The following is an 18,531-nucleotide window of genomic DNA, read 5'->3' on the forward strand; positions in this document are numbered from 1 at the left end:
GACAAAACCTCCCTCATGGCCCCTTCAGATTGGTGTGAGGGTATGACAGAACAATTATCATCAGCGCCCTCTTGCTCTTCAGTGTTTAAAACAGAGCAATCGTGCTTTCTCTGATAAGTAGGCATTTTGGATAAAAGATTTGCTATGGAGTTATCCATTACAGCCGTTAATTGTTGCATGGTAATAAGTATTGGCGCACTAGATGTACTAGGGGCCTCCTGCATGGGCAAAACTGGTGTAGACACAGTAGGAGATGATGTAGTATCATGTTTACTCCCCTCATTTGAGGAATCATCTTGGGCAATATCATTATCTGTGGCAGTACTGTCCTTACTTTGTTTGGACGCTATGGCACAATTATCACATAAATTTAAATGGGGAGACACATTGGCTTTCATACATATAGAACATAGCTTATCTGAAGGTACAGACATGTTAAACAGGCTTAAACTTGTCAACAAAGCACAAAAAAACGTTTTAAAATAAAACCGTTACTGTCACTTTAAATTTCAAACAGAAAACACTTTATTACTGAATATGTGAAAAAGTATGAAGGAATCGTTCAAAATTTACCAAAATTTTACCACAGTGTCTTAAAGCCTTAAAAGTATTGCACACCAAATTTCAGAGCTTTAACCCTTAAAATAATGGAACCGGAGCAGTTTTTAAATTTAACCCCTATACAGTCCCAGCTATAGTCTTTGCTAAGACCCAACCAAGCCCTGAGGGGAATACGATACCAAATGACGCCTTCTAGAAGCTTTTTCAGAGATTTTTAGACCCTCACACATGCATCTGCATGCCCTGTTCTCAAAAAACAACTGTGCATTAATGGCGCGAAAATGAGGCTCAGTCTATAACTAGAAAGGACCCCTGACTGAAAAAGGTGTCCAACACAGTGCCTGCCGTTTTATAAGCGTTCCCCAAGATTATAAATGCCAATTGTTAGCCTAAATCTGAATAATATGCCCAAATAAAGCAATCGATTTAGCCCATAAAAATGTCTACCAGTTTTTTAGCCCATATTAAGCCCTTTATTCTGTTTGTTTGACTAAGAAAATGGCTTACCGGTCCCCATGAGGGGAAATGACAGCCTTCCAGCATTACACAGTCTTGTTAGAAATATGGCTAGTCATACCTTAAGCAGAAAAGTCTGCTAACTGTTTCCCCCAACTGAAGTTACTTCATCTCAACAGTCCTATGTGGAAACAGCAATCGATTTTAGTTACTGTCTGCTAAAATCATCTTCCTCTTACAAACAGAAATCTTCATCCTTTTCTGTTTCAGAGTAAATAGTACATACCAGCACTATTTTAAAATAACAAACACTTGATAGAAGAATAAAAACTACATTTAAACACCAAAAAACTCTTAACCATCTCCGTGGAGATGTTGCCTGTGCAACGGCAAAGAGAATGACTGGGGTGGGCGGAGCCTAGGAGGGATCATGTGACCAGCTTTGCTGGACTCTTTGCCATTTCCTGTTGGGGAAGAGAATATCCCACAAGTAAGGATGACGCAGTGGACCGGACATACCAATGTTGGAGAAAAATCCTGTGGCACACCACCATCCCAAAACTTAAAAAAATCACACGTTGTAGCTTGTAGCCTAATACAGGATATATAATACAGTATATATATATATATATATATATATATATATATATATATATATATATATATATATATATATATATATATATATATATATATATATATATATATACACACACACACACTGTACTGTGCTGTCATGCCATGCCATGCCTCCTACAAACTTTACATGACATGTTGACATTCATTCACAAGCAATCATAATGATTGTGAATGAATGTCAATGTCATGGTTGTAAATGATGCCTGAGGAGCCCGTCACATACCTCCCAATATTTCAAAATTTGAAAGAGGGACACCCCCGCACTGTTGTCAGTCTGCCGCGGCACACCTGAGGATCTCTCACGGCACACTAGTGTGCCATGGCACACTGGTTTAAAAACACTGGTCTACGCGATTCAGTCCAAAATCCTTTCCTGGCTATCGTTCAATTGCTCCCCGTTGTGCCCACCACTTTCAGACCCAGGGCCAATCGTCAATAATACCGGAAGTGACATTAGACAATTTGGGAGTGTCTTATTAGGCTTTATTAAGACTTTTGTTTTTAGTTATCACATTGTGTTATTACAATAGGGTTATATAGCACTTCGGCTTTAAGAGTTAGAGGCTTGTTTACGGTTTTAGCTTGTATTATATAATACGGGTGAGGGACATGCTCTTATTTAAACTTGTAAGTAGCTATGATCTACAGTCATTATTTATTTTTACAGGACTATAAACTGATGCTCCAAGAGAAAGAAACCGAAATTGCTCTTCATAAGAAAAATGCATTAAAGAGGGATAAGACTATTCAAGGTCTTACTGTGGCTCTAAAAACAAAAGATAAAGAGGTAATTTCTGATTACAGATGTTAATTTCCATTAGCTGTTTGTTCATTTCCATCAGTGTTTGTTTCTTTGTGTGTTTTTTTCTTTTTTACTCATCATACTTTTCGGGCCTACATAAAAGGAAAATATTCTTTCTGTCTATTGAAAGCACTGCATATTCATCGGGAACTGTCCTTTTGGAATAATGCCTTGAATTTACTATACTCTTATAGTAGTGTAATTTTCATGATACTAAAAAGCTCACCTAAAATTCTAAAGAATGTTTACTTAATGCTGCTTTTATTTAAAAACCAAACAAATACAGACAATGAAAACTTGCTGCCATTCTAGGTAAATACACAAAAACTAATGATGTAGAACATTGTGTGTTTTTTCTGTTGAGTTTCAACTCTGAATATATGTTTAGTAATACTTCCTTGTGTAACTTTTTTAAGATGGGTTCCTTTAGTTTGACCATTGTTTAGGTCTCTTATTAAATGAACTGCTTATAGGTTGAGCAGCAGCCACAATATAATTGGCACCTTCAGCAACTGTATACAAATACTGAAGATTTAACTGATGTATTTATTAATATTTTGCAGAATGATGAGCTTTTAATCGAGATTGAGAATCTTAATGTAGGATTGGCAAAGGCTAGGGAATCGGCTCATAAGGCTCAACTCCAGAACTTTAAGGTAAATATATTGCACAAGTTCATGCTATTTAAAATAAATACATATTTTCTGAAAGTGACGCTTTTATCCGTAGTTACAACGTGCAGGGCTGGAAACTATCTCCCTATTGTTCACCAGTCAGTGGAAAGATCTATACTAATCCACTTGATGTATTGATTTTTTCTCTGTATTCCTACTCCCTATTTTTATAAGTCCCTCCTAATTGGTCCCCCAGCTTTGATACTGTAGCTCTAATTTTTTTTTAACTGCAAAGCAGTGCTTGCAGAGAAGTTTTTTGAGAACTAATAATTGAGGGGTGGCCGCTGCTTTATGCAGAATTAGCTATAACACAGATGCCCAAAATCTATTCATTTATGATGAGAGAGAAACTTTCAAAAACCCTCCACTTGTCATATTGTTATAAAAAAGTGTCCCTATACCATGTTCATCTAAAAAATCAATCAATCACTCATGTAATGTGTCATTTAAAGGGACATGATAAAATCAACAGGATTCAGGTAGAGCAAACAATTTTAAAGGGACAGTCAACACCAGAATGGTTATTGTTTGAAAAGATAGATCATCCCTTTATTACCCATTCTCCAGTTTTGTACAACCAACACAGATATAATAATACACGTTTTACCTCTGTGATTACCTTGTATCTAAGCCTCTGCAAACTGCCCCCTTATTTCAGTTCTTTTGACAGACATGCATTTTAGCCAATCAGAGCTGACTCCTAGGTAATGTGCGTGAGCTGAATGGTATCTATATGACGCACATGAATTAACGCCCTCTAGTGGTGAAAAACTGTCAAATTGCATTCAGATTAGAGGCGGCCTTCAAGGTCTAAGAAATTAGCATAGGAGCCTACCTAGGTTTAGCTTTTAATTAAGAATACCAAGAGAACACAACAAAAATGGTGATAAAAGTAAATTGGAAAGTTGTTTAAAATTACATGCCCTATTTGAATCATGAAAGTTTATTTGGGACTTGACTGTCCCTTTAAGCAACTTATCAATTTACCTATGTTATCTAATTTGCTTCCTTCTCTTCATATTTCTTGAAAATTATACCTAGGTAGGCTCAGCAGCAGCAATGTAGTACTGGGAGCTAGCTGCTGATTGGTGGCCGCTCATATATGACTTGTCATTGGCTCACCCGATGTGCTCAGCTAGATCCCAGTAGTGTATTGCTGCTCTTTCAGCAAAGGGAGTAAAGCTAATTTGATTATAGATGTAATTTAGAAAGTTGTTTCAAATTGTATGTTCTAGCTGAATCATCATAGAATTTATTTGGTTTCATGTCCCTTTAAGTATTTCCATTTGAACCCATTTTGTTTTCCTGTAAATCATACAAGCCCAAACTTTGTTTTGTGTCTATATGGAGGGAAGACGATCAATAGTGTTGAGATTGTATGAGGATAACCTTATATTAACACAAGCTAAGGCCTCAAGGTAACATTAAAGTGTCAGTAAACATACCACTATATAAATGGGTAACTGCATTCATGTATATTGAAAAATATTACTTTTTCTCTTGTTAAGTGTATCCAGTCCACGGATCATCCATTATTTATGGGATATTCTCCTTCCCAACAGGAAGTTGCAAGAGGATCACCCACAGCAGAGCTGCTATATAGCTCCTCCCCTAACTGCCATATCCAGTCATTCTCTTGCAAGCCTCAACCAAGATGGAGGTCGTAAGAGGAGTGTGGTGTTTTATACTTAGTTTATTTCTTCAATCAAAAGTTTATTTTTAAATGGTACCGGAGAGTGCTGTTTATCCCAGGCAGTATTTAGAAGAAGAATCTGCCTGCATTTTCTATGATCTTAGCAGAAGTAACTAAGATCCATGGCTGTTCTCACATATTCTGAGGAGTGAGGTAACTTCAGAGAGGGAATGGCGTGCAGGTTTTCCTGCAATAAGGTATGTGCAGTTAATATTTTTCTAGGGAGGATTACACAGATTTGTCCCCTCTGCTAAATCTGGATCAAGAGACCAGAGATTCTCTTCTCTGGTGGTTGTCTCGGGTCCACCTGTCCGAGGGTATGACCTTTCGCAGGCCAGATTGGACAATTGTAACAACAGATGCCAGCCTTCTAGGTTGGGGTGCAGTCTGGAACTCCCTGAAGGCACAGGGATCGTGGACTCAGGAGGAGAAACTCCTTCCGATAAATATTCTGGAGTTAAGACCAATATTCAATGCTCTTCTGGCTTGGCCTCAGTTAGCAACACTGAGGTTCATCAGATTTCAGTCGGACAATATCACGACTGTGGCTTACATCAACCATCAAGGGGGAACCAGGAGTTCCCTAGCGATGTTAGAAGTCTCAAAAATAATTCGCTGGGCAGAGACTCACTCTTGCCACCTGTCAGCAATCCATATCCCAGGTGTGGAGAACTGGGAGGCGGGAACTCCATCCTGAGGTGTTTGCTCAGTTGATTCATCGTTGGGGCAAACCAGAGTTGGATCTCATGGCGTCTCGCCAGAACGCCAAGCTTCCTTGTTACGGATCCAGGTCCAGGGACCCAGAAGCGACGCTGATAGATGCTCTAGCAGCGCCTTGGTTCTTCAACCTGGCTTAGGTGTTTCCACCGTTTCATCTGCTCCCTCGACTGATTGCCAAAATCAAACAGGAGAGAGCATCAGTGATTCTAATAGCGCCTGCGTGGCCACGCAGGACCTGGTATGCAGACCTAGTGGACATGTCATCCTTTCCACCATGGACTCTGCCTCTAAGACAGGACCTTCTAATACAAGGTCCTTTCAATCATCCAAATCTAATTTCTCTGAGACTGACTGCATGGAGATTGAACGCTTGATTCTATCAAAGCGTGGCTTCTCCGAGTCAGTCATTGATACCTTAATACAGGCACGAAAGCCTGTTACCAGGACAATCTATCACAAGATATGGCGTACATATCTTTACTGGTGTGAATCCAAGAATTACTCATGGAGTAAGGTTAGGATTCCTAGGATATTGTCCTTTCTCCAAGAGGGTTTGGATAAAGGATTATCAGCTAGTTCCTTAAAGGGACAGATTTCTGCTATGTCTATTCTTTTGCACAAGCGTCTGGCAGAAGTTCCAGACGTCCAGGCTTTGGTTAGAATTAAGCCTGTGTTTAAACCTGTTGCTCCCCCATGGAGCTTAAACTTGGTTCTTAAAGTTCTTCAAGGAGTTCCGTTTGAACCCCTTCATTCCATTGATATTAAGCTTTTATCTTGGAAAGTTCTGTTTTTGATGGCTATTTCCTCGGAGAGTCTCTGAGCTATCTGCCTTACAATGTGATTCTCCTTATCTGATTTTTCATGCAGATAAGGTAGTTCTGCGTACCAAACCTGGGTTTTTACCTAAGGTGGTTTCTAACAAGAATATCGATCAAGAGATTGTTGTTCCATCATTGTGTCCTAATCCTTCTTCAAAGAAGGAACGTCTTTTACATAATCTGGACGTAGTCCGTGCCTTGAAGTTTTACTTACAAGCTACTAAAGATTTTTTGTCAAATATCTTCCCTGTTTGTCGTTTATTCTGGACAGAGGAGAGGTCAAAAAGCTTCGGCAACCTCTCTTTCCTTTTGGCTTCGGAGTATTATACGCCTAGCCTATGAGACTGCTGGACAGCAGCCCCCTGAAAGAATTACAGCTCATTCTACTAGAGCTGTGGCTTCCACCTGGGCCTTTAAAAATGAGGCCTCTGTTGAACAGATTTGCAAGGCCGCGACTTGGTCTTCGCTTCACACTTTTTCAAAATTTTACAAATTTGATACTTTTGCTTCTTCGGAGGCTGTTTTTGGGAGAAAGGTTCTTCAGGCAGTGGTTCCTTCCGCTTAATCCCTGCCTTGTCCCTCCCATCATCCGTGTACTTTAGCTTTGGTATTGGTATCCCATAAGTAATGGATGATCCGTGGACTGGATACACTTAACAAGAGAAAACATAATTTATGCTTACCTGATAAATTTATTTCTCTTGTAGTGTATCCAGTCCACGGCCCGCCCTGTCATTTTAAGGCAGGTCTAAAATTTAATTAAACTACAGTCACCACTGCACCCTATGGTTTCTCCTTTCTCTGTTTGTTTCGGTCGAATGACTGGATATGGCAGTTAGGGGAGGAGCTATATAGCAGCTCTGCTGTGGGTGATCCTCTTGCAACTTCCTGTTGGGAAGGAGAATATCCCATAAGTAATGGATGATCCGTGGACTGGATACACTACAAGAGAAATAAATTTATCAGGTAAGCATAAATTATGTTTTTCTATTTTTACTAAAATAAAATAATATAAAGGGACAGTCTAGTCAAAATTAAAGTTTTATGATTAAGACAGGGCATGCGATTTTAAACAACTTTCCCATTTTCTTTTATAATCAACTTTTATTTATTCTCTTGGTATTCTTTATTGAAAGCTAAACCTAGGTAGGCTCATATACTAATTTCTAAGCCCTTGAAGGCCGCCTCTGCATTTTGACCGTTTTTCACAGTTAGACACTGCTAATTCATGTGTGCAATATAGATAACGTGATACTCATTCCCCTAGAGTTATTTATAAGTCAGCATTGAAAACACAATTAGTAAGCTCCCCAATAAACAGTACATCAGATATACATAAAAGGATATGCTACTTGTAGTAGATTAGCAGTCCCAAATGGTTAGAGTTGCTGCCTCTTACATGTCACGGGTAATAACTAAAAAAAAAGTGATAAAAAGAAAAGCGCAACTCTAAGCATAACCAACACAATTGGGCCAGCCTTTTTCCACGCCCACCGTCATTACGCCACGCTACCAGCTGTTTCACTTAGCCGGCCCAATTGTGTGTGTGCAGCTGAGCTGTGTGTGGCGGCCTTATCTTAACGTTTCAATTTTAATGTTTCAACTTCTTTTGGGAAATTTGGCGATCCATGAACTACATTAAGGATACGATCCCCTCCAGTGAGCACATGAAGTGCTGCTAACATCGTTTGTACGACTGTGAGTTCATTCAACGCTCCTGGAACTTCGCCACTGGAGTACTTTGAGGGATACCTTTGGAGAGACCTTTATGGTTTTCCAGTGCCCATATTATACCTCATATTTGTTTGAGGTTGGAATTTGTGAGTTTTAATTTGTGATTACTAATAAATTATTTGTGGGATTTGACCTACTGCGCTTAGAGTTGCGCTTTGTTTTTTATAATTTTTTTATATAAGTCAGCACTGATTGGCTAAAATTCAAGTTGGTCAAAAGTACTGAAATAAGGGGGCAGTGTGCAGAGGCTTAGATACAGGGTAATCACAGAGGTAAAAATATATTAATATAACTGTTGGTTATGCAAAACTGGGGAATAGGTAAAAAAGGGATTATCTATTTTTTTATACAGTAACAATTCTTGAGTAGACTGTTCCTTTAAACAATGTTTTTATTGTTAAGTTTAAAAATTCAGGACCTATTACTGATCCGTTGGTTGACCACTCATAGTGATGTTCCCACTTTGGGGATGTGTTTGTACGGTCAGGTGTAACCCATTGTAAGGATCCTGCCCACCCCTTTCTTCCATTATAGCTCGTTCATGAGCTTTGCTGTCTGCCCGGCTTCACTCTGTTTCACTGCTGAAGCCGAGCATGCGCTGGCGCCGGCGGGCACGAGAGTAAACTTCATTATTCTCTATTGTGTAGCCATTTGATAGGCTAATGAACCTGGAGCTACAAACAGAAATAAATGCACAGACCAGAGGGAGACATCGAGGGATAATCACTGGCAAAATGTACCTATTTCAGCTGCTTAAAAGAAAATTATATATGCATTGCATTTGTCGTGTAGTTAAAGTGAAAGTTAACTTACAATGTGTGCGATTCACAGTTATATTGTTTAACCAAAAATATCAGTTTCATTCATAATTTTTTTCCTATTTTTCTATTTACAGAGTTATCACCGCAATAAATTACATTTTGTCTATCTCCTAAATCAGCCCGTTATTTACTAATTTTTTTCTGCCTTGGTCACGTTTTCTATCTACCCAATTGAAATTCTGGCCGTTAGGCGGCCGTCAAACTACGTCACCCTCCCACATCTTAGTCTGTGCATGCGCACCTTTTTTCCGACTAATTGTGTTTAGAGCGCGTTCCAGTTTCGCGCATGCGCATTAGCGTGCTCCTGTTTTGGCTACCGCCGCGGAGCGTTTGTGCGTTAGACTGTGACACGACGATTTGCGCATGCGCATTAGAAAGGGACTTCGTGCACGAGCATTAGATATACGTATAGAGTGTGTTGGACCACTCTATACGTCAGATTACAGAAATAGAGGAAGTAGAGGGTGGGAGGAGTTCGCCCAGCAACAGTAATAGAAAATTTATAGATAAAAAGTCTAATTTTGGAAAAAAAAAAATTAAAAAAGTTAGCGACCATATTGCTGTTAGTATTTTGCTCTGATGGATGAATTCTGGAGCTATTAACGTCACTTTAAGGCATTTTGTGTGTATGTATGTATATACTTTATGTATGTGTGTGTATATATGTGTGTGTGTGTGTGTGTATATATATATATATATATATATATATATATATTTATTTATACTGTGTTTATTGTCCATTTAAATCACATTACATTAACAATAACATAGGAAATTAGTTGCTAATAAAGGCACAAGAAATTCAAGATTCTACTGTCATGGGTCAGATAGAACATATCATTTTAACAGATTGTCTCAATTTACTTCTATTATCAAATTTACTTTGTTCTTTCTACATCTTTTTGGAAAAGCATACCTAGGTAGACTCAGAAGCAAGCATATGTGTGTAGCTCCCAGTAGTGCACCGCTTCTTCTGTGCCTACCTATGTACTTTTCAGCAAAGGATACCAAGAGAACAGAGTAAATTTGATAGTAAACAGGAAAGTTTCTGAAAAAGTCTGCTCTCTCAGAGCCATGCACGTTTCATTTTAACTTTCTCGCTCCTTTAGACATTTGCTGTTGTTAAATTCATACACAGTCATTTTCTGAGTAAAGTGATTTTTTCAGGGCAGAATATCCCCGTATTCCCCATGTCTTATTCATCCCCCTATTCTTGTCAATCTGCTTCTTGCTGCTCATTCAAGAGAAAGTAAATACTGTGGAACAATTCCTTGTAATTAACTAATCCTTCTGCATTGTCAGGGTGTTGAAGATTATCATGGAATTTTAATAGAAAAAGAGAAGCTTTTAACAAAGCAGCACGAGAGTCTCATGGAGAAGGAAAGGGAGAACCGAACGCTGCAAGCAACACTGAAAGAAAAGGACACCGCGCTGAACGACTTGCACCAAGACAGAGAACAATTAAAGAAAGACCTCGAAGAGGCCCAGCAACAGAAAAGCAGTAATGACAAGACTATTAATGTAAGAACAGAGCATGTAACGCTAATTAGTTTATTCCGTCTACAGAACCCTGTCTTGTATTCCCTCTACGTGATGCAGACACTATTTGTGTAATTATAAATAATGCTGTTATTCTGTATATAAAGAGACACAATAGTGTTACTTACACTTATGCATCATCCCTAAATTGTCAGCCACACATGTCATCCATTCCTACGAACGTCTGCTGCTAGGATCATATTAAAGATCTGCTTGTTCCTGGGTTCTTTAACCATTAATTTAAAGGAACATAAAGCCCGAAATGTTCTATTATAGTATATATCAGTAATCATGTTCTGCATTGCAAAAGGGTCTGCACACAATAACTATTATATATGCACAGTTTATATCAGTAATAGTATGCTGCATTGCAAAAGTTATGTACACACAATTACTGTATTCTATATGCACAGTTCAAATCAGTAATCATCTGCATTGCAAAGGGTCTGCACACAATAACTGTATTATATATGCACAGTATTTATTAGTAATCATATGCTGCATTGCAAAAGTTCTGTACACACTAACTGTTTAATATATGCACCGTATATATCAGTAATCCAGTGCAGCATTGCAAAAGATCTGCACACACAATAGCTGTTTTATATATGCACAGTATATATCAGTAATCGTGCTGCATTGCAAAGGGTCTGCACACAATAACTGTATTATTTATGCACAGTTTATATCCGTAATCATATGCTACATTGCAAAAGTTATGTACACACAATAACTGTATTATATATGCAAAGTATATATCAGTAATCATATGCGGCATGGCAAAAGGTCTGCACACACAATAACTATTATATATGCACAGTATATATCAGTAATCATATGCTGCATGGCAAAAGGTCTGCACACACAATAACTATTATATATGCACAGTATATATCAGTAATCATGTGCTGCATGGCAAAAGGTCTGCACACACAATAACTATTATATATGCACAGTATATATCAGTAATCATGTGCTGCATGGCAAAAGGTCTGCACACAATAACTATTATATATGCACAGTATATATCAGTAATCATGTGCTGCATGGCAAAAGGTCTGCACACAATAACTATTATATATGCACAGTATATATCAGTAATCATGTGCTGCATGGCAAAAGGTCTGCACACAATAACTGTATTATATATGCACAGTATATATCAGTAATCATGTGCTGCATGGCAAAAGGTCTGCACACAATAACTGTATTATATATGCACAGTATATATCAGTAATCATGTGCTGCATGGCAAAAGGTCTGCACACAATAACTATTATATATGCACAGTATATATCAGTAATCGTGCTGCATTGCAAAGGGTCTGCACACAATAACTGTATAATATATGCACAGTATATATCCATACTATATCAATAATCATATGCTGCATTGCAAAAGGTCTGCACACACAATAACTATTGTATATAATCTAGGGCTGCAACTAATGATTATTTTCATAATCGACTAATCGGCCGATTATTTTTCCGATTAATCGACTAATCAGATTAAAAAAAACAACCTATATTTAATATAAAATCCACATATTGAGTGTTATAAACTTCAGACTAAAACTTTACATTAGCACAACTGTTTGTCCAATTTTTTTAACTGGCAGCAGAACATATTTCTTTTTTATGACACGATGAGTCCACGGATCATCTTAATTACTAATGGGATATTCACCTCCTTGTCAGCAAGAGGCGGAAAAGAGCACCACAGCAGAGCTGTTAAATAGCTCCTCCCTTCCCTCCCACCCCAGTTATTCTCTTTGCATACGATAGTGATAGGAAGTGGTAAAGTGAGGTGTTTAAAAATAATAAACTCTTGATTGAAGAATCTTTTTTAAGTAGTACCAGATTGTGCTGCTTTGTCCTAGGGTGTAGCCGTAGTCCATATTAGTCTCTTCAGTAAAGCTTTGGTGGCTTCAGAGTAATGGGAACTTGTGGGACATAATTCTCACTGCACCTCCTATATTTAATACTGCCCTAATTTTCCTATAGTCTGAGAGATATGACTCAGTCTTTGATTTCTCTGCAGGTCGATGTGAGTAAGAGGAGCTCTCAAACCTGTGAACTGCCTTACTGTCAGGCAGTAATGTGAGGTAAGTTCTACTTTTATTTTCTGGGAGCAGAGACAACTCAGAACAGAGTAAGCACATTAAGATATACCTTTCACGGCATATAAAGGGGCTCAATTTAAATTGGGGTACTTTATTTCATGGATAAAATCTCCTAGGCTGGAGAGGACCGTTGACAGTATCTTATAGCAGGCACTGGGGCTAGTTTTTGAGCGCTGTTATGTTGGCTGGACAAACGCTTTCAGTATGATGGTTAAGGGGTTAACTTTTCCCCGGGAATACAGTTTTACTTGTGTACGCCCACGATGGGCGGATCTGTTTTCTCTGCGCGCCAATTCTATGCGTCAGGAGTGTAATGGCCTGTGCCTGTCTAGGAGCACATGTTACATGCTAGACATGTGTTCCTACGACCGGACTGCTGGATTGATTTTGCTGGCGGTATTCCGGATCGCCTACTTCGTGCTGGGAATACGTTTAGCTCTTGGCCAGTAAGGTAGACGCCTAAGCAACATAGCTGAGGTGTAGAGGTAACTATAAGTTTGTTTACTAGAGTATATAGGCAGACAGTGTTATTTCTTCCTTGCACAGACCGCTGAAAAATAGTTGCGGTCTGAATTTAAAGTGACAGTAGCGTTTTTTGAGATAATTTTTTTTTTATTAAAATTTCAGGTTTTTATTCAAAAATTTGCCAAGTGTGAATCAGTATGGATCAAGGGACTTTGCAAAATGTTCCTTGCTCTCCGTGTTTTTGTGCTATTCTGTCCCTCATGCATTGAGGAGAAATGGTTTTCTGAGCCAACTTCTTCTAAGGTGGATGTTGTCCAGGAATCTAATGCTGAAGTACAATATATGCCGCAACTTTCTCCCCAAGCGCTACAAGTTTTACCGCCATCACAAACAGTGCCCTGCGCCACACCTGTAGCTCCCCTGGAGTTACTTTAAGAGACATCGCATCTCTCATGTCTTCTACAATTTCTGATGCACTGTCTGTTTTCCCCATGTTGTAGGGTAAACGTAAGAGAAGATAAGACATTCAGTAAGCGTGGTTTCTGATGCAATTGTTGCGGTTTCGGAGACCTCCTCTCAGAGGCCTGAGGAGGAGAAAGCCATGAGAGCATCTGAAGGTGAAATATCAGATTCTGAAAGTGTAATACCTCTCGCTGATACTGAGGTTGTATCTTTTAGATTTAAGCTGGAGCAACTCCGTCTATTACTTAAGGTGGTTTTAGCTACTTTAGATGACAGCGACTCGATGGTTGTGGTTGTCCCTAAAAAATCCAGTAAGCTGAACAGATATTTTGAGGTTCCTTCCTCGACTGAGGTGTTTCCGGTCCCGACCGAGCTTCTGAGATCATTGCTAAGGAGTGGGAGAGACCAGGTATTCCTTTTTCTCCATCTCCTATTTTTAAAAGAGATGTTTCCCATAGCCGTCTCTATCAAGCAGGCTTGGCAAACAGTGCCTTAAGTGGAAGGGGCTATTTCCACTTTAGCTAAGAGAACTACTATTCCTATAGAGGATAGTTGTGCCTTCAAAAATCCTATGGACTAGAAATTAGAGGGTTTACTCAAAAAGATGTATGTACACCAGGGCCTGCAATGGCAGCCAGCGGTGTGCATTGCTACTGTCACTAGTGCGGCGGTATATTGGTTTGACTCACTATCTAACGCTATCAGAACTGAGACCTCTTTGGATTAGATTAAAGATAGGATAAAAGCTCTTATATTAGCTAATTCCTTTATTACAGCCCCTTCCCTTCAAGTTATTAAGCTGGGATCTAAGATTTTGGGTTTTTTGAGTTTAGGCCCGCAGAGCCCTATGGTTGAAGCCTTGGTCTGTGGACGTTACAATGGAAATACCTTATTTGGACCTGGTCTATCGGAAATTATCTCTGATATCACGGGAGGTAAGGTCATCTTCTCCCTCAAGATAAGAGAGATAAGATGAAGAGATGACAGAGTAATTTTCGTTCCTTTCGTAATTTCAAGGGAAACTCCTCTTCCATTTTCCAAACAAGAACAATCCAAACCTGCATGCAGACCCAGCCAGTCTTGGAATAAAGGAAAGCAATCCAAGTAGCCTGCCATGGTCCCATCTGGTCCCAATCTGGGACCAGATCTTGTAGGAGGCAGACTTTCCTTCTTCGCTCAAGCTTGGATTTGAGATGTTCGGGATCCCTGGGCATTAGAAATTATGTCCCAGGGATACAAGTTGGAATTCAAAAGTTTTCCTCCCAGAGGAAGGTTTCTGCTTTCAAGATTATCTGCAAACCAGACAAGGAGAGAGGCGTTCTTACATTGTGTAAGAGACCTCTCCGACCTGGGAGTGATTGTTCCCGTTCCAATACTGGAACAGGGTCAGAGATTTTTCTCCAATCTATTTGTGGGGGAACCTTCAGACCCATCTTGGACCTCAAGAGTCTAAACAAATTCCTCAGGGTACCGTCCTTCAAGATGGAAACTATCTGTTCCATTCTTCATTTGATCCAAGAGGGTCAATTTATGACAACAGTGGACTTAAAGGACGCGTAATTGCATGTTCCCATTCACTAGACCAATCACAAGTTTCTAAGGTTCACCTTTCTGGACGAACACTTTCAGTTGGTGGCTCTTTCTTTTGGCCTGGCCACTGCTCCCAGAATTTTCACAAAAGTTCTGGGATCATTGTTAACGATACTTAGTTCACAGGGCATTGCAGTGGTGCCCTATCTGAACAATATTCTAGTCCAGGCGGTTTGGGGAAGGGTTTATCGACGAGTTCCCTAAATGGGTCAAATCTCGACCTTATCTATTTTGTTACACAAACGTCTGGCGGATGTCCCAGATGTACAGTCTTTTTGTCAGGCCTTGGTCAGGATCAGGCCTGTGTTCAAACCAGTTACTCCTCCATGGAGTCTTAATTTAGTTCTCAAAGTTCTTCAAGGGGCTCCGTTTGAGCCTATGCATTCCTTAGATATTAAGTTGTTTTCTTGGAAAGTTTTATTTCTTGTTGCTATTTCTTCTGCTTGTAGAGTGTCAGAGCTAGTTTTACGTACTAAATTAGGATTTCTCCAACATAGGTGTGTCCGGTCCACGGCGTCATCCTTACTTGTGGGATATTCTCTTCCCCAACAGGAAATGGCAAAGAGCCCAGCAAAGCTGGTCACATGATCCCTCCTAGGCTCCGCCTTCCCCAGTCATTCTCTTTGCCGTTGTACAGGCAACATCTCCACGGAGATGGCTTAGAGTTTTTTAGTGTTTAACTGTAGTTTTTATTATTCAATCAAGAGTTTGTTATTTTAAAATGGTGCTGGTATGTACTATTTACTCTGAAACAGAAAAGAGATGAAGATTTCTGTTTGTAAGAGGAAAATGATTTTAGCAACCGTTACTAAAATCGATGGCTGTTTCCACACAGGACTGTTGAGAGGAATTAACTTCAGTTGGGGGAACAGTGAGCAGACTTTTGCTGCTTGAGGTATGACACATTCTAACAAGACGATGTAATGCTGGAAGCTGTCATTTTCCCTATGGGATCCGGTAAGCCATTTTTATTACAGACAGAAAAAAAGGGCTTCACAAGGGCTTTTAAGACTGTAGAGATTTTCTGGGCTAAATCGATTTATATATAAACATATTTTATACTCCATAGCCTTGAGGAATTATTTTAATCTTGGGAATTTTGTAAAATAACCGGCAGGCACTGTATTGGACACCTTATTCTCTAGGGGCTTTCCCTAATCATAGGCAGAGTCTCATTTTCGCGCCTGTATTGCGCACTTGTTTTTGAGAAGCATGACATGCAGATGCATGTGTGAGGAGCTCTGATACATAGAAAAGACTTTCTGAAGGCGTCATTTGGTATCGTATTCCCCTTTGGGCTTGGTTGGGTCTCAGCAAAGCAGATACCAGGGACTGTAAAGGGGTTAAATATAAAAACGGCTCCGGTTCCGTTATTTTAAGGGTTAAAGCTTCCAAATTTGGCGTGCAATACTTTTAAGGCTTTAAGACACTGTGGTGAAATTTTGGTGAATTTTGAACAATTCCTTCATACTTTTTCGCAATTGCAGTAATAAAGTGTGTTCAATTTAAAATTTAAAGTGACAGTAACGGTTTTATTTTAAAACGTTTTTTGTACTTTGTTATCAAGTTTATGCCTGTTTAACATGTCTGAACTACCAGATAGACTGTGTTCTGAATGTGGGGAAGCCAAGGTTCCTTCTCATTTAAATAGATGTGATTTATGTGACACAAAATTTAGAGAAAATGATGCCCAAGATGATTCCTCAAGTGAGGGGAGTAAGCATGGTACTGCATCATCCCCTCCTTCGTCTACACCAGTCTTGCCCACACAGGAGGCCCCTAGTACATCTAGCGCGCCAATACTCCTTACTATGCAACAATTAACGGCTGTAATGGATAATTCTATCAAAAACATTTTAGCCAAAATGCCCACTTATCAGCGAAAGCGCGACTGCTCTGTTTTAGAAAATTCTGAAGAGCATGAGGACGCTGATGATATTGGTTCTGAAGGGCCCCTACACCAGTCTGAGGGGGCCAGGGAGGTTTTGTCTGAGGGAGAAATTTCAGATTCAGGGAAAATTTCTCAACAAGCTGAACCTGATGTGATTACATTTAAATTTAAGTTGGAACATCTCCGCGCTCTGCTTAAGGAGGTGTTATCCACTCTGGATGATTGTGAGAATTTGGTCATTCCAGAGAAACTATGTAAAATGGACAAGTTCCTAGAGGTCCCGGGGCCCCCCGAAGCTTTTCCTATACCCAAGCGGGTGGCGGACATTGTAAATAAAGAATGGGAAAGGCCCGGTATACCTTTCGTCCCTCCCCCCATATTTAAAAAATTGTTTCCTATGGTCGACCCCAGAAAGGACTTATGGCAGACAGTCCCCAAGGTCGAGGGGGCGGTTTCTACTCTAAACAAACGCACCACTATACCCATAGAAGATAGTTGTGCTTTCAAAGATCCTATGGATAAAAAATTAGAAGGTTTGCTTAAAAAGATGTTTGTTCAGCAAGGTTACCTTCTACAACCAATTTCATGCATTGTTCCTGTCACTACAGCCGCGTGTTTCTGGTTCGATGAGCTAGAAAAGGCGATCAATAATAATTCTTCTTCTTATGAGGAGATTATGGACAGAATTCGTGCTCTCAAATTGGCTAATTCTTTCACCCTAGACGCCACTTTGCAATTGGCTAGGTTAGCGGCGAAAAATTCTGGGTTTGCTATTGTGGCGCGCAGAGCGCTTTGGTTAAAATCTTGGTCAGCGGATGCGTCTTCCAAGAACAAATTGCTTAACATTCCTTTCAAGGGGAAAACGCTGTTTGGACCTGACTTGAAAGAGATTATCTCTGATATCACTGGGGGCAAGGGCCACGCCCTTCCTCAGGATAGGTCTTTCAAGGCCAAAAATAAACCTAATTTTCGTCCCTTTCGCAGAAACGGACCAGCCCCAAGTGCTACGTCCTCTAAGCAGGAGGGTAATACTTCTCAAGCCAAGCCAGCCTGGAGACCAATGCAAGGCTGGAACAAAGGAAAGCAGGCCAAGAAACCTGCCACTGCTACCAAGACAGCATGAGATGTTGGCCCCCGATCCGGGACCGGATCTGGTGGGGGGCAGACTCTCTCTCTTCGCTCAGGCTTGGGCAAGAGATGTTCTGGATCCTTGGGCGCTAGAAATAGTCTCCCAAGGTTATCTTCTGGAATTCAAGGGGCTTCCCCCAAGGGGGAGGTTCCACAGGTCTCAATTGTCTTCAGACCACATAAAAAAACAGGCATTCTTGCATTGTGTAGAAGACCTGTTAAAAATGGGAGTGATTCATCCTGTTCCATTAGAAGAACAAGGGATGGGGTTCTACTCCAATCTGTTCGTAGTTCCCAAAAAAGAGGGAACGTTCAGACCAATCTTAGATCTCAAGATCCTAAACAAGTTTCTCAAGGTTCCATCGTTCAAAATGGAAACCATTCGAACAATTCTTCCTTCCATCCAGGAAGGTCAA

At 39.9% G+C, this 18,531-nt stretch overlaps 1 protein-coding gene across 2 annotated transcripts in view; it reads left to right on the forward strand.

The window, feature by feature from the left end:
- CDK5RAP2 (CDK5 regulatory subunit associated protein 2) overlaps positions 1-18,531 on the forward strand; it is a 538,634-nt gene that overhangs the window by 102,370 nt on the left and 417,733 nt on the right. For both annotated transcript variants that reach the window (XM_053695716.1, XM_053695717.1), the window contains 3 exons: positions 2,324-2,443; positions 3,022-3,114; positions 10,221-10,439. In XM_053695716.1, the coding sequence (XP_053551691.1) occupies positions 2,324-2,443; positions 3,022-3,114; positions 10,221-10,439 (432 nt within the window). The remainder of the gene's footprint in view (positions 1-2,323; positions 2,444-3,021; positions 3,115-10,220; positions 10,440-18,531) is intronic.

This window comes from Bombina bombina, chromosome 12 (assembly GCF_027579735.1).
Source record: "Bombina bombina isolate aBomBom1 chromosome 12, aBomBom1.pri, whole genome shotgun sequence".
NCBI classification, from domain to species: domain Eukaryota; kingdom Metazoa; phylum Chordata; class Amphibia; order Anura; family Bombinatoridae; genus Bombina; species Bombina bombina.